This window comes from Paramormyrops kingsleyae, chromosome 3 (assembly GCF_048594095.1).
Source record: "Paramormyrops kingsleyae isolate MSU_618 chromosome 3, PKINGS_0.4, whole genome shotgun sequence".
Taxonomy (NCBI): domain Eukaryota; kingdom Metazoa; phylum Chordata; class Actinopteri; order Osteoglossiformes; family Mormyridae; genus Paramormyrops; species Paramormyrops kingsleyae.
Genome location: NC_132799.1, coordinates 30,338,461 through 30,359,446, shown reverse-complemented (window position 1 = coordinate 30,359,446; position 20,986 = coordinate 30,338,461). Strand labels below are relative to the sequence as shown.

Genomic DNA, 20,986 nt, shown 5'->3' with positions numbered 1-20,986 from the left:
GACTGCTGTGTGTTAACTTTGGGTGTTCAGTCATCTCCTTACATACTAGTTGCCATTGCAGTGCCTTTCTCATGGTTCTTTGAAATGTCTTGTACAGTTGAGGAGCACTTGTGTTTAACTGTAGGTTTATCTCCAAAGGTCGAGGTTCCTGGTAATCCTCATTTCGTCTAGCTCTTTTACACAACCTGGAAAGTGGCTTGGAGATCCCACTGGCTGACCAGCCTTGGTGACTAGAGCTTCTGCATGAGTTTAAGGCCTACATTTGGTCTGGGTTCATGGACCTCGTCGGAGACTGCGGTTAACGTCTCTTCCGCCACACAATTTGAAAACGTCACCTCTGTCTCAGTATGCACCAACATCCCAGGGACTTTACCATGCCGACGTGTTCATGGAGAGGGCCAGCATGCGCTCACATCACCGCTCGATCCACATTCGGAAAATAAGTAATTCTGGGCAGTCAAACAGCAAGGTATTTTATTTAATTTCAGACTGGCTCTTTACAGAGCTACCCCACCAATAAAATCAATGTGCTGTTGCATGCAGTATGACTACATGCTTGTAATGCGTCAATGGGGATTAAAACATAATGCAGCTGTCTGTGCATAGGAGCCAGAAACAAAAGCCAGCAGTGGTCCTAAACGATTCCTTTCAATTAATCTTTTGCTGGAAGCGGTAAACATCCCTGATGGGTCCACATGCGTGTTGAGCAGCACTTTGTGTCCATTGAGGTGGCGGCGTTCTTTATCCCAGTGAGCCTGAGCATTACCGTTTCACGACGGTTAGCTTAGCATGGTACATGGTACTGGGCTCTCGTGACCATTTAATGTGGCCCCATCTTCACAAGCGTGAACGTGTCACTGTCTGGGATCCTATCCCGATTCCAATTGGGTTGAACTGCTTCCTCTCCCCCATCCTCCCCCCGAGTCTAATTATTCCGGATGGAGCGAGATGGGGGGGCAGTATGCAGCCCCGGAGGATGCGGGCCGTGTGTCTTTAACTGGCAGCACTCTGCTGAACCCATGCTTTGCTCTTCTCAGCCCGTTTTGACCCTAAACGTGAAACGCCTCCGCAGGACCCTTCTGTGGGTCCTGTTCTTGGCTAATTAGTCAAGCCACCTGCTTATAAGAGAGCCACAGAAAACAGCCGTAAAACCATTTTAGTGCGGGACACGCTGTCTGCAAAAGCAGATTTTATTTCCCATTCCGGAATATGCTCCTTTGTCTAACTTAGTTGGCTAACAGACGCCTTCATCCGGAATGACTTGAATTTCACAGTTTTCCCCCCTTATACAGCTGAGTGTACTAGACGAGGCAGTTTGGGTTAAGTGGTTTGGTCCTGGGTGTCACAGCAGGATATTTCCTAATCCTCTGGGCCTGAGGTCCCGGACTTCAGCCCCTAGACCGCATTAGCTGCTTCGCAGGATGTTCTCAGCGTGGCACCGTTAAGCTTGGAAGTGACCCAGATTCTTCTGTAGTCATTACTGTGTATTAAGCAGACGGCAAGACCCTCGGACGGTCTCAGGGTCTCCAGCAGTGTGATTTGGTATTAGCAGCGTTTAAATTTAGCTTTTGCTGATTTTCTTTATTCCGCTTATTCCTGGCAGGCCGTCACCACCTAGCTGACTAGCCGTGGCACGTGTGGGATCCACATATGAGCTTGTTTTGGTCATGTGTGCATGTGATCTTTCCTACATGTAAGATCCACCTTAGGCTTTGATAATGATCCGGCCCCCCTCCCCCCCAATACAGCGATCACATCTCATCCCATTCCTTCTGCTGGGGGGGGGTTAATGGCGGCTCTTTCTGTAATCTGATGCACATCCACATGCTGACGGTGGTTCCTTTGCCTCATTGGACCTCCGATGCTGGTCGCCGTCACCCTCTCGCTGCAGTCCTCAGCCGTAAAAAAAAAAAAAAATACATTTTCATCCACTTCTAACATTTACGTTCTCCACCTTCATCCACCTGTCATCCACTCCCATTTGCCTGCACTCTGCCCCAGTTTCTGTTGACTCAGTCCATTCAGCAAAGAGGAAGAGAGGTTTGGGGGCATTTTCTGGACTTGTGTCTTCGTTCTGCATTTGGTTTTATATAATTATCTCTTCTCTATTTCCTCTCCGTCGCTTCTCTGCTACTCACTGCCTGTCTGAAGCACTTACATGAACCAATGCATGACTTCAGCCACCTCGCCTTTAAGTGGCTCAAGGTATGAAATGATTCACCCCCCCCTCCTATTTGTACTGAGTATTTATGAGTAACGCCCCCCCTGCCCCTGCACTCTTATTTTCCTTATGTTCTCTGTGCCTGATGTTCACTCATCTTCTGTTTGTGCTGCACGTTCTCCTTCTGCTTCTGATTTGCTCCCCTTGCATTCTCCCTCTCGATGCCCAGCTTTTTTTTTTTTTTTTAACATTCTGCGACGCTTCCTTTTTCGGGGCAAACCTCAGGGTTCTCGCAGAATCACCTGTCCGGGCGAGAGCTCTCCCACTCTGGGGCCGTCACGTTGGACTCTCACACACATCACATCACTGCTATTTCCTGAATGCTGTTACACTTGAACTCTGGAATTCCTCCTAGGAAAATCTCGTCTGTAAAGTCCCGCTTTTATGGGAAGCGGCACAATAAAGCTCTCAGGGTTAAAGTGAGTGGCGACTTGTCCAGTCTGATTGCGAGCTGACCCCTGAACTTTAGGGACGATATGATGCTTTTCTTTATAATTTAGTCCCCTGTCTGACCACTGGCTTAGCATCGCTCCTGTTCGTACCATCCTGCGCTTACTGAAGCAATTCAGGTTAAACCAGGGCTCACGGGTGCTTTTGCTGCTTGCCTCGCAATGTGTGTTTGAGAGTCGGAATGAGATGAGAAAAGGGAACATGTCTGCGTGGTCCAAAGTAAATCCTCAGACTGAAGGCTCCTGCACCCAGCAGATAAACACCGGCTGACGTCTGGCTTGTTGAACTTGGCTGCCAGGTTCACTTTTGTGAGGGAGGCTGATTTTTTGGCAAGTATTTTTTTTTTTTATAATTGTCCAGTCTATCCGCCCCAGCCTGTAAACTACAGAAACGAGAAAAGTTTGAAAGCTGTGTGTATTATAATAAAGTGTGTTTATTAGCCTGGGCATAGAGCAGGCTATTCTGGTGTTTTCAAAGCGAGTGATCAAGATGCATTTCGCGGCGTTCATGTGGTGGAGAGAGGGTGGTGATCACACCCTTTCATAAAAGCAGCCCCGCTTGGAGCTTGGCCCTGTAGTGATGTAGGAGTTTCTGGCTGAACATGGTGACACGAGCATAATTAGCCCCAAGTCAGTTTCCTTTAAGGGCTGTATTCATTTTCAGTGGGACCAGAACCAGCCAATGACTTGTGCTGTTTTATAATCCGAGATGATCGCGGTATTTCAGCGCTCTGATTTTTATCCGGCACAGTTTGCCTGCTTGTCCGCCGATGTTGTTTCAGGCATTATTGCCGAGTTATGGTATTCCAGGGAGTTTGTGTTCCTGCTCACACACGGTGGCCAGTGTGCCTGCATACTGTACATACGTTTTTTAGCAGGTATTTTTAAAGCCTGCTTTTCCTATTGATTCAGCTTGTCTGCTGCTTGCCCCCCCCCCCCCCCCCGGATGCTGTGGTCTTGTGCCCGTCTCGCTGACCTTTACGGCAACTGAGATCCACCAAAAGCACGCTGGCGCCCATTCAGACAGGAATGCGCCGGGCTGTAGGTGTTATAATGCAGAACAGCTTTTTACAAGGTGAGAAGCATCTGAAGTTTGCATAGGCGAAAGGAGGGGGCGGCTTGTGGCTCAACCTCGCGTTCACAGATCGGGCGGATGCAACAGAGGAGACGCTGCATCAACAGATCTGGTGACAGTCAAGGAAGAAACGCCGTGTTTGTATTTTGTTTATTTTGACTAACAAAACATTTGGCTCAGAAACCGTTTCATCTTTCGAAAGTCGACTTGCAGAGGAGACCTCCTGTGAATTGCTGTCTCCCCTTCTAGGCCAGGTGGAACCTGGGAAATTCACTGTGGGAGCGATTGTCTACCGCGACGAGGGTGTGTTAGTATTGAGGCACAACCAAGCGGTACGACGCCAGCTGGATGGAGATAGCCACTTCCCGTGGGCAGTCAGCTCCCTGTACACCAGTTAAAGACTGATAGACACGCTGTAGTTGCTGCGGTACAGTAGCCCCCCCCCCCCCGCAGGTCGGCACTGTGCTGCGTCGCACCTGTGAACATTGCAGCTGACCGGTTGGCGCTTTAATCGTGTTTTCACAAAATCGTTGTTTCATCAGGTCAGCGCCTCCTTGCAGATACAGTGATTGGCGGTAAGGCAGTGAAGGGGGGCGGTGTGGATGTAGCAGAAAGGGGGGGGGGGGGGGGGGGGGTGTTGATGCCTTTCCAGACGCCGCGTTTGCCGCCGCTCTGCAGATACCGTGTGGGAGGCTGCCCTTTGAAACGCCATCGCCGTTCCGTGCTCCTCACTCTCAATCTGAAGGACGTTGCCACTGACAACTTCTCCTGCTGTGCTGTCCCCCCCCCCCCCCCCCCCACACACACACTGTATGGCTGCCCTTATGTGAGACGCTAAGAGGTGCAGCCAAGAGCCTATGTGAATGGCGGCTTTATGGACCTGTTATAGGAGCCGGGGCCCCGGGCGCCTTGTTAGCCGCATTAGCGCTCGAGCGAGACCTGGATTAGCCCGAGGAGCATTAACCCCACGTGTGCCCCCGCCGAATACACTGCTCAGCCGTGTGAGCTTGCTCAGCCCCCGCCCCAGCCGTTTCAAGGTGTGTGGATGCACTGAAGGTGGTTATACATATTAAAACCACACACGTGTGCTGGCCTGGGCTCGTGTTTGGCCTAAACGGTATTTGTTTATCTTTTTACTTTATTAGGTATTTCTGAAATTTCTTTGGTAATGATTTTCCATTTAGCTGCCTGAAACTTGGACAGCCGGTTCCTGTGGCAGGTGACGGTCGGGCAGCCAGGGCTGAAGGGGGCGCCGTGTGTTTAATCCCCTTCCTTGCCTCATGACTTACGCTGCCCCTGTTTCCTCCAGCATATGGGCATTAGCGCCCCCCTCGCGGGTCTCTCCGTGGAGCTCAGTCAGGGCACTCTAATCCTCCTCTGTCCCCCCACCCCGTGTGTGTGTCTGAGCACATGCAAGCGCATTGCACCCAAGTGCCTTTCTGTGTGCAGGTGTGTGTTTGCACGCTCTGCTGTGTTTTTGGTGCTTTTCTGTGCTTTTGTTTCTGCTCCCCTATTCCTGACCACGCTCTTGCTTACATTATGTTCTCTTTTTCTCGTCCCTTAATCATCTTGTTCTCTGACGCTCTATCAGTCTGCATTTCTCTGCGGACTCCCGGCATATGCAGCTCGCTTGGTGCTACCCCCCCCCCCCCCCCCCGTCAATGTGTCAGGAATCACCTCAGTTGCTTTTCGGGAAAAGGCTTTGCAGAGAGGTGACTGACTCCTCTAGTGCGCTGAAGGAAGGCGCTGTGGTTGTCATGCGGGGGGAGACGAGTGGGGTGGGGGTGGGGTGGAGGGCAGTATCAGAGCCGGGCAGGGTACCGGGGTGCCATTTGGCGCATCACGAGTGTCCAGCTGGGAAGCTGATGGCCAAGCCCCTCCCCACGGCACCCGCACGGCCCCCAGCTCCGGCAGACCGGTACTCATTTGCCACCAGCACTAGCTATGTGCTCAGGAGTGACTCCGGGCCGGAGACGGGCCTGCACGCCACGCCACGCCTCAGCGGTGAGTCCGAGGGAGGGGGGCGGACCGCGGGCGTTCTTTCGGATTTGTCGTTGCCGTACTTCCTTATCGCGGGTGTAGTGTAGGTGCGTGACCTTTGGATGGACCCCCCATTCGGGTTTTTATTTTTCATTTTTTTTTACTCATCCACCCCACCCCACCCCCCCATCCACGGTTTTCACATGCACGACACATCTGTTCCCCCCACCCTCAATGCCATCCATTGCTTACAAAGGCAGTCTTCTGTACTGTTTTCATAACCTCCGTTTAACCGCGTGTAGCTCTGATGTATGTGAGGACGGCAGCTTGCGAAACGTGCGTCGGCCGAAATATGAATGCCGCACGTTAGCCAGCGGGACCTCGCAAGGTCGCCCCGCGTCGGAATGCTTGCTGGCTTTTGTCAGGCCAGACTGCTCGCTATGCGAGTTCGGTCCGGGGGGAAATAGCAGGATCTTCTCCTCGTCCTCACTGGCGCGGCTGTCCTTGGGCTGTCAGCCTAGTGCAGTGATGGCGCTGCGGAGCCCGGGCCTCGTTCCTTGGGAACGTGTGAAGAGTGCGGCTCCGTCGCTGACACGGCTGAACCGATCCTCTCGTCTTCGTAACTGGGGCAACGCTGACACACATGCTGAGCCACTCGCTGTGGGGGCTAGCGATGTCTGACAATCAGTATGTCCTGGGGAGCGAATGGACTGCTTTCTGCTCAACTAGAGGTCTCTTCCAGGGCTGCACACTTCGCCCAGGCTGGTTTTCTGTGTGTGTTCCCCCTCCCCCCCTTTGGAAGCTGCAGTGTACGCTTTGTGTGAAGATTTATGTCCGAGGGATGCAGGCTTTTGCTGGATTATATTATGTTTTAAAAAAAAAAAAAAAAAAAGTTTTAGTACTGTCGAACATCACAGATAAGCGATTTTAATAACTGCGTGTTTCTGAGTTTTACAAAAACCAGACAAATAACTTCCCCTAAGATGTTTTAAGATGTTTTCGTAATGGCCTTCTTCAGAAATGACGGAAGAAAATGAGTTGATAAGATGAAGAGAGAGACGGGAAAGCAGGCAGCCGTAAATTTGCTCCGAGCGGTTTCCTGCATGCATCATTTCACTTGGAAACTGGCACAAGTATATTAGAAGCTTAAGTATGTCTGAGCCGGGTCCACTTAAGGCTGCTGGTTGGGGGCTCGGCCAAAAGGGGGCAGCAGTCTCACTGTTCTGTCACCGGCCCACCTGGGCCTCACCTGCATTGTCTGAGGTGCCTCGGTATATTAGCTGATCCCAGCTGTCTCAGTGTTAGAAGGAGTCCATTAGCGTACCAAATTCTGGTCTGTGTGTGTGTGTGTGTGTGTGTGTGTGTGTGTGGTCCAGGTATACCTTACCTTGTGGACACCAAATGCCCCCACAATGTGATGAATACCTGTTTTTTTCCCCCCCAGTTTTCTGGTCCCCATATGGGAAAACTCTATTTTATAAAAATCCATGACTGCAATAAAAAAAACTCTTGTATTTTGTTTGGTTACTTATGGTTATGGTTAGGGCTGGGTAGGGGTTAAGATTATCATAGTTAACATTAGCATTTTTCCCATAGGAAATGAATGAGCGGTCCCCAAAAAGATATTACACGACTGTGTGTGTGTGTGTGTGTGTGTGAGAGAGAAAGAGAGAGCAGTTGTTGTTGGTGGAGCAGTGGTCCTCGTCCATCCTTACGGCCTGCATGGCTTCCCTCCTAGCCAAAGCGCTTAGCTTTGGGCAGGTATCGGGGCTGCCGGACATGGGCTCGACAGAGTGGGGACCCTTCCTGTCACGTCCCTTAGCTCCCCGCACTAATCCCCATAGCGCTCCGCCCATATGCTCCCCCAGTCGTGTGCCATCGCAAGTGCAGCTTTCTGCCACATTCATTAGTTTATTCAGTCTCTCTGAAAGTAATTCTACATATGAAAACAGCACAAGCCACTACTTGATAATAGACTGGATTAGTGTTTGGGTTGAACATAATTTGTTTTCTTTCTGTTTTATTTGTCATATTTCTGTGGTTGACAGTGTAATGATTTTCTGTGCCGCAGATGCGCAGGGTCCTGTGGCAGGTGACGGACGGGCAGCCAGGGCTGAAGGGGGCGCCGTGTGCTTAATCCCCTTTGTTGCCTCATGACTTGCGCTGCCCTTGTTTCCTCCAGCATGTGGGCACTGTCGAACCCCTCGCGGGTCTCATCATCGCTCCGTTAAAGTGCTCTAATCTCCGATTCCCCTCTCTCTCTGTCTCCCTGTGTGTGTGCGTGCGTGAACGCGTGTGCCTGTCTGTGCATTGACTGTGTGTGTTTGTGTACTCTTATATTTTCTCTCCACTCTTCCTACTTTTGCCTTTTTATCTGTGTGTTATATTCCTCCTCTCTCTCACTCCCTCTCTTTTTCTTTCCCTTTGACCTTCTCTATGTGTCCTCCATGCTGTCTTTCTCGGCTTTCACGTTGGTGTCCTGGTGGATGGGCTTGTGTGTGTGTGTGTGTGTGTGTGTGGGTGTGGGTGCTCGGGGCAGATGGAGGAGCTGCTGGCGGCCATGGAGAAGGTGAAGCAGGAGTTGGAATCCATGAAGGCCAAACTGTCGTCCACCCAGCAGTCCCTGGCTGAGAAGGAAGCCCACCTGACCACGCTGCGTGCTGAGCGCAGGAAGCACTTGGAGGAGGTGCTGGAGATGAAGTAAGAGTCCGACACCTAACCCTACTCTCCTGGCTTTCTGGAAGGTTCTCCGCCTTGGGCCACTTAGCCTAATGTTGGCTGCAGTCCTGCACTAAATGGTTGCTCCGATTAGTTAGTTTAAAAAAAAAATAAAAAAATTATTATTTGGGGTTTGGGTGCTTGGTAAGGCTTCGCTGTTTGTGTTCCTGTTTTATTTCCTACAGCGGGGGACAAATCTGAGAAAGATTGCTTTCCCGGTATGTTCCGGAGTATACAGTGCCGCTGAGAGATTTAGTTGTGCCTTTTTTAGATTGTAATTGAGTGAGTTAGTTATAGAGAATGACCCTTTTTCTAATCATTTTTATAAATGGCTGGAGTAATATTGAGGGTTTTTTTTTGCCCCCTGCTTTCCGGCCCTTTCTGTCCGTAATTAGTGCTTTTCGCTCCCGATGCCTTGATTAAACAGCAATATCCAGGTACAGAGGAAGCTTTGATTTCGTACCCGTTCTCCCCCGAGACGCTCACTCTGCAAACCAGCTGGCAGCTACAGCTACAGGCCGCCGCAGTCGAAATATCAATCGGTTTGGGCTCCCTGCCCGCGTGCTCCTGCAGGGGGCGCCGGCCTGCCGGCTTTCCCTGAATAGATCTGCTGTGCGGCACTGGCAGATTTAAAGTTAAAGCTGGCTAAAAATAGCAGCTAAAATCGAGGGGGATTTATCTGCGGTTAGGCCACGGGGTCCAGGTACTGTGTACTTTCCAGTGCCAAATTAGGTGGAGCTGTTTATACCCCCAACATGATGCCGCATGTTGCGTTTCAGGGTGGGAGCGGATGGCTGGGTTGCTGCGTCTAACTACCTGACTGACATAGGGTCTAACACCTCTGCTGTCTCTTGGACCTCTTGGTAGAGGCATTAAATGCTTTTACTGTGTCGTTAATATTCTCCAACTGGCACAGTGAACCATAGGATACATTTATTAACCAACGAAGGCGGGGGAAACTGAGATTTGGCGACCGAATTGTGGCAGCGTGCGTAGGCAGTGCCGTTTAATAAAAGCTCATGAGGTTTATATAAGACCTATGAAACATTAAGGAAAATATTTAAAAGTCACACACTCTTTGCTAGTTACCCTTCAAAGTGTGTTAAGGGCCAGTATAATTCTTGCTTTATGTCGACCTCTGATGTTTTGCTGACCCTTTGAGGGAAGCGTCAATCACTTGCTTCGGTGCTGCCCCCCGAAGGCGAGCAGAGAACACGGCGGACGGGCAGATGGGACCTTCCGTGTCTTTATTAATTAAAGGAGGTGGAGGCGGGGCTAGGGCCCATGATGGCGTGGCCCCCGTCCAGAGACTCCTCTCATCCGTGGGCCCGTGTCGTTCTGCTGCTACTCTCCGGGAGAAATCGCTTTGAGACGGAAAGGTAAAGAGGCGGACGTCTGGGAAGGAGGCGAGAGTTTTTTATCTCGGTGTAATGTGTTTGAATTAATGCCGCATGTGGCCAGTCGTAAAAGTCAAACCCTTCCCTTAATGTGAAGGAAGAAAAATAGGGCAAAGCACGGAACCGGCTCCAAGCGTGTCCATAAAAGCCCGAGGTCTGAGACGCAGGAACAGGGAGCGCTGTGTATCACCACCAGCCTCGCGAAAACCACACGGCTCAAAAATAAAAACTTCTCGAAAAAGGGACGGGGGGCGAGGGTTGGGGGGATTAAAATACGGCCACGGATGTTTCTGGAATGGGCCGTGGGTGGGTGGGGGCCGGTGGTGGTCGCGCTGTGATGGTAACGGCTGTTTTCATGGGCTTGTGATGAGCGGAGGGAGGGGGTGGCATGTGGGGGGGCCTCGCTTGCGGAGGCCCTGTGACGCCTGGCGCGCGAGACATTACCGGAACCCTCGTTAAAACGGCACGAAAACGCCAAAGTCACCGAAGACGCATAGGTTTTGGCGCCTGGGATCCGGCCGCGTCCTTTAAATGCAGGGTTTCCCCTCGTTTTCGGCGCTAATTGCACATCAGCCGGCGCGTACACATGCGCATTACGAGATGATTCCTGACTGCTATGTGTTTCCGCTCCGCAGAGCTGAGTCGAGGAAAGACCTCATCATCCAAGAGTTTCTTTTTCAGTCTGCAGCAGCCCATTTACTTTAACTGCAGTGGGATTATTGCTCCAAGAAGGTCACTGATGAAATACAGTCATCCTTCTTGATCGTCATCCTTCCATTGGCCGGCAGAACGGTGTGTTCCCGCTCGGACCCGGCACTGACGATTCCCATCCGTCCCTCACTTATCGCTAAAGCCCAGCAGAATCCTGCTTTGCCTCGATTCAGTCGAGACTCCAGTTTACTGCTTTCCAGCTCGTCCCATGAGCTCGCCTGATCTTTTTATCTCACGCTCGTGGCCGATTGGAGGTGCGAAAGCCGCGGGTTCTGCCCGCTCCGTGAAGAACATTAAGCCGAACCGCGCTAACAGCACGCTCCCGCTAATCCCTCTCGCCTTCCAGCTGTGCACAGTTGTGGCCGCGCTGTCCTGCTCCGCCGTCGATGTGGGCCGCTCTTGCTCGCCAGGGTTGGGGGGCCCTGCTCTTCAGGGCCGGACGGAGCCATACATCTCAGTTCCCACAGTGTGATGCGGGCTACAGCCTCAACGCGAATCAATCATCCTCCCCTCCCTTTGTACCAGCTCTGCCTTTCATCCTTTATTTGTTTGGGAGAGACACGGCCATTAAAAAAAGAGAGAGAGACACAGAGAGGCGGAAATGAGCGCAGAGTATTCGTAGAAAACTGAGCCCTTGTTAGGAACTCTTCAGATGTTCTGAGTGAGCCCCGCTTGCGGGTCCTCAGTGTGGGGGGGATTGTCACCATGGGCGTTCGTGGCCTGCTGAGGGGACCGCCACATCTGAAACAGGGACAGCTGGACAGGAAGGAGTCTTCTCCCAAAGACTGTTAAAGTAACAGACTCTTTTTATAGCTCCCGGTGCTCATTGTGATGGATGGATGGGTGGATGGATGGATGGCTGTCTTGCCCCAGAGGCCTCCCTCTTCGAAGGCAGCCCCCCCCCGGCCGCCTCCACGCTTAACAGTAAACCCAGGCCCTCAGCTCTACTCCCGTGCTCCCCCGGAGAGGAGCAGCCTTGGTATGAGGGCGATCCTCCCTCTCGCCTCCTGCTTGGCATACTAGTCACTCGTACCATCCGGCATCACCTCCTTTTCCCCCTCTGCCTGCCGTCAATCCTGGCCGCATCTTTGCTCCCTCTCCCTGCAGGGGGGTGTCAGGGATCTTCCAGCGCGACTGTGGCCGTCCATCCCCCAAGTTGGCGTGTGGCACACGTTAAAGTGAATTACACGCCGCCTGCTGTGACAGCGGCTCTGGGTGTGTTTGCACTTATCTATATGTGCTTGCGTGTTCATATGCTAGCAACATGGTCAGTGGGGTGCTAATTTATCCCTTCTAACGCCCCATGGTGCTCTACCTGGAGGCCTGTTTACAGCACTGGCTTAGTAAAAGAGCAGCCATATAAAGGTTGATGATGTAGTAGTACCTGAGAGTGGCCAGGTGCAGGGTGGCAGGTTGGGCCTGCTAAGCTCCTCTCCTCCCACCAGAGAGCGCCGACGCGCACCCTTCAGTCTGCTGGCACCTGTCACCAGTACGATTTCCTGCTGGAAAGGCCACACCAGCTTCATGTGACAACAATAATGAGAGGTCCGACTCCAGCGGGCTGTCCAGTCGGATCACGCCCGATGGCTCCGTAAATGTCCACTCACTTGATGGCTGATGTGCGAAAGCTCTTTTTTTCCCGGGAAATAATGGAAAATCCATAGACCCTATTAGATACTGAACATCTGTTCAGCTCATACATGCACATCTGTCCCCATTATGGAGGTATCTTACCCCAAATCCCTCCATCTGAGTGTGCACTTTGCTCTAAAAAAGAGGAGAGTATCGCCACGTGAGATTGTATTTGCGGACTGAGGAGCTGAAGGTGTCCCGTTGCAGATCCAACTGGTGGACGGTTCAGAGTGCCTCACCTGCACTGCACAGGCCCTTAAACAGGCAGCACAGGCAAGTGGGGGGGGGGGTGTCTTTTGCAGATGAGCTGAGCCCAGGCCGCAGCAACACTGTCTGTCATCATCATCAACGGGGCTTGGTGTATGGCTCAACGGGTTAGACCTCTGTGCCTGTGAGTGGAAGGTCAGAGGTTCAAATCCCGTCCTTGACAGGATAATTAGTATCGCGACCTGTTTGAACAGCTCAGCACATGTGCGTCAGGAACCCCACTGTTGTCTGTCTCGGGGCAAATTAACCTTATATATTATTATTACCTTATATACACACCATGCCCAATGTTCATTTTCCTGTGCTGCATTCCAGTCAAGCAGTGCAATATTATTTATGTCCCTCTTATTTAACAGCTTGATTTATGTCTGTTTTTTTGGCACCTCCATCTCTTCAGGATTAACAGTAATGTATGTATATACGCTCGTATATCTTATTGCTTGTTTTCAGTTCGCTCTCGCTTTCTCATGCTCAGCGCCCCCTATCCACAAAACCTGTAAATCACACCTTCCTGCTGACAGCTAAGCGGCTCTGGAGCAAATCACCTAAAACAAATGGCCCACGTGGGGCTACCATGCAGGGAGTGGCCCTCCTCTTCCGGGCCCCTGCCTCCAGTTGCCGGCCTGGAACCGCAGTTAGTGCTCCCCCCCGCCTGTTTCTGACTTGTCTCGGGTCAGAAGGAAGGGCCTGTATTTCTTATCAGTGGCAGAATGTGCTGGAATTTCCCCTGGCCTGCTCTCTGGTGGCTCACGTCCACAGATGGACCTTTGATGGGCGGATCTGAGATGGATTGGGACCAGCGGGGCTGTTGGCATCGTGGTGTCAGGTAGCAGAACGTCAGGTTGCCTCAGACACTGGAGCTTTTTATCCAGAGTAGATTTTTACGCTCAACTTACACAGTAAATATTATGTGCCGGGCGCCTTTGTGTGTACTGTACTACAGCAGCGTCCCAGTGGTCGTGGTTGTCCTCTCACTTCCAGCTGCTCTGTTTCTCCTGCCCGGCTGCTGCAAACGTATTTTCCTCTAGACCATTCAGGGGGGGAAAAAACCATAGAAGGCTTTGAATGAATTACGGCTGATTCGACCCGTGTTCCATCTGCGTTGGCAGTTTCAGCACATGGCCCTGAGATTCTGTTCCCGGTCTGCCGTGGTTCCACTCGGCACGCCGGCGCTGAAAGGGGCTTGTGTTGCGGATGCCGTTTGTTGACCTCTAAAGAGGACTGAGTCGGGGTCTCGGTGCATGAACCAACAGCGCACTTATGTACTTGAAGTGCACAAAATACTCATTCACGCACTTACAGGTACATGCAGTATAAAATCACACAGGGGTAAGTGCCTACACAGACAGAGTGCATTGTGGGACATCCGTGTGCTGCCCTGTTTCCTTGCGTGCATACACGTGTGAGCTTGCACAATCGGAAACACTGAAGGTGGGGTCCGGAGGAGGGAGGCAGGCGGGGAACGGGACCAGCTGGATGTTGTGAGGCTGGTTATGTGTCTCCAGCCAAGCACATCATATGGTGAACAGCAGACCCCTGCTTTCAACTTGTGCATTTATTTAATGGATGGATAGATAGATGGATTTATATATTTAGTTTCTCTTTTTAAAGATTTATTTTTCTTTATTTTACTATCATTTTTTTTGCAGTCTTTGAGTATATTAGCCCAGGTGATGACAGATTTTTATTAAATTGAATTTCCCCTTAACAACATCAAAATAATAGTTTTTTATCACATTGTGGGGACATTTGGCCCCCACAATGTAATGTATACCTGGACCACCCACAAATGCATATACACACATTTGGGCAGAATTGATTGCAAAGTCCATCCTTCCTTGGATGTAAAAGATATTCCTCTATTTTATGTTTTAAGAGTTTAATGCCATGAACTGGGGAAAATATTTGATGCTGGAAAAGTGATCTCAGACAGCGGCCTGCTGTTTCCCCTTTTTAAGGTTTTGCGTTTATCTGTCCTAACAGCAAACCCTGCTCACGCTGTTCCCTTTTACTGCTGTTTTTCATGTGAGTATATCACTAATAAATCTCTCTGTGCTCGTTTTAACAGCCCCTCTAGGTGCTTTTCTGAGTGTCCCTGAACCCCGAGGAGTGATCCTTTTCGTTCAAAGCGAAAGCATCGCAGCCACAGCGTGAACTGGAGGTTGCGTATGACCTCACAAGCACAATTTCGCTCTGCTGTGTACTCTCAAATTTTCTCTGTGTGGAAAAGGGCAATTAACGAACCTGTAGGCCTCCCCATCTGATGGTCTGCGCCCATGCTTGGGAGGGTAAGGCCTGTTAAGTCTAGCCTTCAGATGCAGGCTGCACCAAGCGAAAAAGCAGCTGGGGAGCTTCGCTCATGGGAGTTGTACTTACACAAAAATGATTCTGAAAAATGATTGGTTCAGAGATAACCAATCAGACTGTACAGGAGACATCAGGACATCTGATTGGTTGGTTCCACCTTCTTTAATTCCCTGGACCCACCTCCTCTACGGTCTGATTATCTCTCTGAGCCAATCATTTTTCATTATGCCCTCTGAACATTTTTGTATAAGTAAAACTCCCATGAGTGGGAGCTACTGGAAGGTGTAGCTGCAGAGCGACGAGAGCGGAAGGTGCCCAGTGTCGGAGATGCATTCTCCAGGTGACCTCGGCGCATGCTGCTGAGGGGGCGTGGCAGTGATCGATCCAGGATGCGCTCCATAGGATGCGACCTGCCTTGCCCAGTTTGCACAGGAATCAGGGAACGGTTCGCTTGACAGTATCTGAGAGTAATGAGTTGGCCTGCTGTTGCTGAACCCCTCATACCCGTGGTGTAGTTGGTCAGGAAGGAAGTGTTCTTCACGTAGCCCGTCTCCACCGAATGTCCCAGCTCAGCGAGATCTTCCACTTCAGTTGTTCCTTTTTTTTTTGGTTCTCAGCAGTGCAGAATTGATGCATTGCGTATCCGCATCTGACATCTCAAGGTTAAATGCATGAATTCAGTTCTCACTGGTGGCAGAGGCACTTGAGAGTGATGCAGGGCACCCTGCACTGCCATGAAGGGACAGTGCACTTCTGTGTGTGACCCAGTGGAGTAGTGCGTCATAGAGGCAGGGTTTTGGGATAGTGTCTTGGGATAGGATCTTTCAAGCTGTCGAAAACCGTAGCCACCATGGGCGTTTCACAGGTGACTCACAGGATGACAGACGGTCTGTTCTTTTCCTCCTCTGTCTTTGAATATCCGTCGCTCCATCCATCCTCCAAGCGCTTATCCCAGACAAGGTTGTGTGGGGGGTCTCAAGCTTATCCTGCTTGAGTATGCTGCTGATTTAAATTTTTTTTTTTACATTTCATATTGCCGTGCAATATTTCTTGCTTCTCCATTAATCTCTTAATGCCGCGTGGGCTGACTGTCTGCTGGTTGGAGTAGCTGATGACCTGAATATTTCAGTCACGCGGCGACGTAGACGTGTTCTTGACTGCCTGTCAGTCTTCCCGCCACCGACGCTGACCTCTGAAGTGAGAGAGCTTTGTTTGCAGGTTTGTTTGAAGCCGCCGTCACGGCTATGAATTACAAAACCAGTGTGAACGGTAAAACAAGGGATTAAAAAAGGAAAATACTCAAAAGTAGGCCGGGATATCTCAAAGTTGCATTTGCAAAGCAGCAGAGATGCTGGAGTGTCTTGTCTCTATGCATTATTAAAGAAATTGAAAATATTAACTGATTTTGTGAATGTGCTTAGCGATTTCGCTAGGAGCTGTGGAGGTGGTTGTATGTTCTCAGCCTTTAATAATCGCCCAGGCCTAGTAAAGGCAATAAGCTGAATTGAGCTGGCGTTGTTAAATCACACTGTTTATAAGGCGTGTGTTGGAACAGACCAGACATTAACGTTGCTTATGCTGGCTGCAGCGGAGCACACAGGAATTGTTTTCTCCCTTAAAATAATAATAATAAAAAAAATAAAATGACTATTAAAGGTGCAACCTCATAAACACAAGTAATGGGAAAGATTAAAATAACAGTGATCGGCAGAAAACCTGGCGCTTAGATAATGAACGTTTTTCCCCCCATTGGCTAAGACGACTTTATTTTGGGTCTGGAGGGAGTCGTTTGCAGTATTTTAGTAGCTTGTTGCCCTCATTAGGAGCGGAGGCCTCATCCCGTCATCAACCAGAGTCAGAGCTCTGTAACCCTCACACACACACACACTCCCCCTCTGTGGAGCCTTAGAGATACGCTCTCAGTCCTGCAGAACCCATTGTCGTTTCCAATTCAGATGTTCAACCGGATGTCACTTGAGTTCCCCGTGGATGTTTGTTTAGTTATCTGCTGGGCTGCGGTCCTTCTTTCTGTCTGTCTGCGATACAGGCCTGCTTCGTGCACTTGTGTTGGGAGGCTGATGAGAAAGCCAGGCCCCAGGGCATCATCCATAGCCCCCCTAGCCGCCACCCCCCACCCTAACCCCAACCCTAACCCTAACCTCCCCCCCAAACTTGACACCACACGCAGATTAAGGAGCTCCACTCTGGAAATTAAGGCAGATGTGGCCACACTACTTACACTCCCCCGAAGACCGAGAGGTGCGGGGCCCCCATCTGCGTCCCAGCCGACGCCATTCCCCACTTCCCTTGTGTATTTTTCTTTTTTGCCCTGTTATGGTGGCACCAGAACTCAAGTAGGAACCAGATCTCGTTTGCATGTTACCTAGGATGAAGTCACACGTTTGTCAGCGTCCACTGCTGTCACACGATCATTCAGGAGAGACGCCAGGGTCGACTTCTAGGAAAAAGCAGCTCTCGTTGCTCTCTTTCCTACCAGGACGGCCTGGATTTGTGTGCTGCCCCACAGCTCTGACAAGGCCTCCACGGCTGCCGCCCTGGGCATTTTGTCCGGGGTCAGTGTGGAAGGGGCTTAAGGTCGTGGCCCAGGGTCAGGGCATGCTGTCTTCTTCATGCGACTCTCATCCGTCAGCTTGCCTGTCTGTTGCTCATTCCCATTTTTCTGCTTCCCCCCTTCTCCTCCTCCGCTTCCACGCCGAGGCCGTTTCGTGAGCCTGTTAATCGAATTCTTTTGTTTCGCCTTTCAGGAATTCGATTCTCTCGGTACAGTACGGTGAAGCGTTTCATGAGGAATTATGACTAAACTTTGGACTGTTTTCTTGCCTTTTATTCCTCTCCCGCATTAATACTTAATGCTTTCCTGGGCTCTCCCAGGGCTTGCATGCATATCAGGCCTGCCGACTGATCCTTGACAATAGGAACACATGTCACCACAAAGGAGAGGCAGGTCCCTGCTATCTGGCCCGCTGTCCCCCAGGCTTTGATCTCCGGTGCCAGGGTGGGGGTGGGGATGTGTGAATCGGTGAAAGCTCAGCCGTCTTCTAGGTGCCGTATGGACCGGGTGAAGATACCCCAGTCGAGCCAACTTTACCGTTCAGTGCCATTAGTCACTCTCCAGTGACTGGGGGGGGGTGCTTTGCCCCCATTCTTATGCCTTGGAAATGAGAGCCCCTCCCCCATATAATCCCTATGATGATCCTCCACTCTTTAACATTGGTGTTTTAACACATCTACCCCCTGCCTAGTATTGAACCTCCTCTTCTTTTTTTAAGTCCATTTCATCCAGAACCAGATCTATATTTGGTCAGGAATTAAATCAGCAACCGTTTTGGCCCATTTTCTGCCAATTTCCGGAAAAGTTGAATGCTCTGATCGGTGATTGGCGGAACGTCCTGCATTCCTCTGCCATGCTATGCATTCTGGAAGGGCCCCCGCCACCCCATCCACATGGGGGCAGGTGCAGGAGCCGCATAACCCCACCCATTCTCTGCTGTCCATCAACTGAAGCCGCACCCATTTTTAATGAACGCCGTCCTTCCCCTTTAAACATGGATCCCCGATCCCAAGGTCCCTTTGTTACGACACCGTTGCCATCATATCACTTTGTCTGTGTTTTCTTGCTGCTCTTTTCACACTGATGAACTTCGCTACATCTTCTGCAGCCTCCTCTGGTAGCCGTCTGCTGTCGCCCCCCCTGTTTTCGGGTGATGCAGAGTCTCTCCCAAATTGCGTTAGGACAACGGTACTCCGCACAGTATTCCGAGAAGTTGTTTTAAGAGTTTTTGGAATAATTTTACTCTTTCCTTGCCTTAAAACATAATCTTTCCTTTATTCTACAATCAAGAAAATAGCTGAATAACAGGGCCAGTGGGACTCGTCAGTCCCACATTCATTTAAATACCAAGGGCTTTTTTTTTTAACTTTAATTGCTCATCTATTGCCAATCCCTTTTGGTAATCTTCACTTAACAAAACTTATTTCACGAAAACACGGAGGAAAAAACATGCGGCTTTTCACTTGATTATATGTTTCAAGCGCCAAGCAATTATCGTCTGTAAATATCTATTCTCAGGGAAAAAAAAAATTGGTTGCATGGAAGTATGGAGTTTTGGGGGGGCCGGGGGAGTCAGTCTGAGCTGACAGGCAATCATTTACAAAAATTATGGGTGGGTGGGGTGGGAGTGTAGGGGGGGAGGGAGGGGCCAACTTTTTGGGCATCTAATTATCAGTGGTTTGTAGCTGGCGTCTTGGTGTGGATGTGGAGGCTGAAGGTCCGCAGGCTTGGCTGTTGGGCACCTTTGGTCCTATGCGTAACTTCCTACTATTAGAATCCTCCCCGCCCCCATGTTAAAGCAAGTACATGGTTTATATTTAGTCTCATTAAAGTGTCGGCTTTTCCTAGCACAGTGTGCAAGGGAATCTCTGTATGAATTTAGCGATGTGGAAAAATCATATATTTCATGTCCATTCATTTACAAATGTTGGTTTCTCCTCCAATTTGGACAGCATGAGATTACTGTGGTTGTGGTTCCCCCAGTCTAAGTGTCCCCCAGGTCCTAGTGTTCCCCGCCACAGAGTCGTCTCCCCCTACCCACCCCCCCCCCCCCCCCCCCCCGAGTTCCTAGTGTCCCACGGGCTCAGAGGCACAGAGCTGCGGTTCTCCATCAGCCCGGACCACACGCTCGAGGTCCTGTGTGGCCTCGTAAAGCGTGTCAGCCGCCCCCTCTGAATATTACTTTTTGCACCTTTTCTCATTAGTCACGCTGTATGTGTTTCATGTCTGCTTTGAATGATGGCATTGCCGGCCGTACACAGCACCCCTCTCTCTGTGTGCGCTTCCTCATGTGCTTTTCATTCCGTGCCCCCCCCCCCCATCTTCCGTCTGCATCCCTAGCGATTCCCGATCGTGCCGAGCTCTGGCTACGCTGGGATCTCTCCCGTGTCCGGCCTTGTTTCCTGATGGTATCTCTAAGACCGAGCCGGTTAGCCGGGGTGTGACTGTGAGCGTTGTCGTGGCTACACAGAGGGCAGTTCTCAGTCCCCTTTGGTCAGGGGCCCCGCTGTCTGTCAGGGGCCCATGCTGTCTGTCAGGGGCCCCGCTGTCTGTCAGGGGCCCCGCTGTCTGTCAGGGGCCGCCCGACCCTTGGCGGGATGTAAGGGAATGGGGCCGACCTCCTCCCTCGTTTTCACGATTGACTGACAGATGCGGAAGCTAGGGCTGCCTGTGGGCATTTTTCCAGAAAACAGAGCCGGTATCAGCGACAGAGGCGTAGGAATTAGGGCAAGTAGGGGGGGGGGTGGGGCAAGTATGACCGCAAACAATATTTAATTTGGCTTCATTCGCTTCCCCTAAAAAAATTAGACCTTTTGCAATTTAATCATTAAGTTGTGCCCCCCCCCCCCCCATGTCAAACCCTCTCTTACGCCGATCAGCGGCCAGGATCTCCCCCTTCTGGCCGGCTCCCTGCTCCCTTGTCTGGTTTGCCGTGCTGCCTGTAGGGGGCGCTGTGCCCCGGCACGCGATGTGTGCTGGAGCGCAGCTGGCTCCCAGCACCGCCCATCACCCTGACAGCTGCTCGCTGGCGCTTGGCATGGGGCATCCGGCTCCTGTACACCGTGGGTCCCTGTATGACTGGCACCGCACCATCTCTGCATAGTGAGTCATGTGTAAACACACCTATAACTCAACCTGTTATTTGGCTTCTAATGACGTTATGCTGTAGTTAAGCTGTGGCTTTTCTCAGTGTGGTCTTCATGTCTCAGGCTCTCTGTACTTTGATGCTCCTTGTTTTGTCTTGAACATTTTTTTTCCAGCTGGGGTACCTGCGCTTCGTCTGTCGTGGGGGCCATCAGGCACCATCACGGGCAGCCCGATAGGTGGAATATTGCCTGATTGCCCGATGGAAGGACCCCATGTCGCAGCTGGCCTAGAACAGAGGCATGGGGGGGTGGGGCGGCAGGGGGGGGTTCCCAAGGGGGAGTAGAGGTTGAGGGCAGTTTTAAAAATAACTTCAAAGGGACATCGTCTGCTCTTCAGCTCTGGGCACACACACGTGGCCTGAATGTGGGACTCTGACGCCCGCGGGCTATGCAGATGAGAGCGAGGTCTGCACATGGGTCGTAAATTGCTCAGGGGCGGGGTGGAAGGCCGGGTCTGCTTCTGCATGTCTTTGTGTTTGGAGCTGTAGGGTGTGGGGTGTCGTGAGCCCCC

General features: G+C 51.1%; 1 protein-coding gene across 10 annotated transcripts in view; it reads left to right on the top strand.

Moving 5' to 3' along the window:
* Window positions 1–20,986, top strand: part of erc1b (ELKS/RAB6-interacting/CAST family member 1b) — a 147,486-nt gene that overhangs the window by 71,814 nt on the left and 54,686 nt on the right. For all 10 annotated transcript variants that reach the window (XM_023810375.2, XM_023810374.2, XM_023810372.2 and 7 more), the window contains one exon: window positions 8,265–8,425. In XM_023810375.2, coding sequence (XP_023666143.1) covers window positions 8,265–8,425 — 161 coding nt within the window. The remainder of the gene's footprint in view (window positions 1–8,264; window positions 8,426–20,986) is intronic.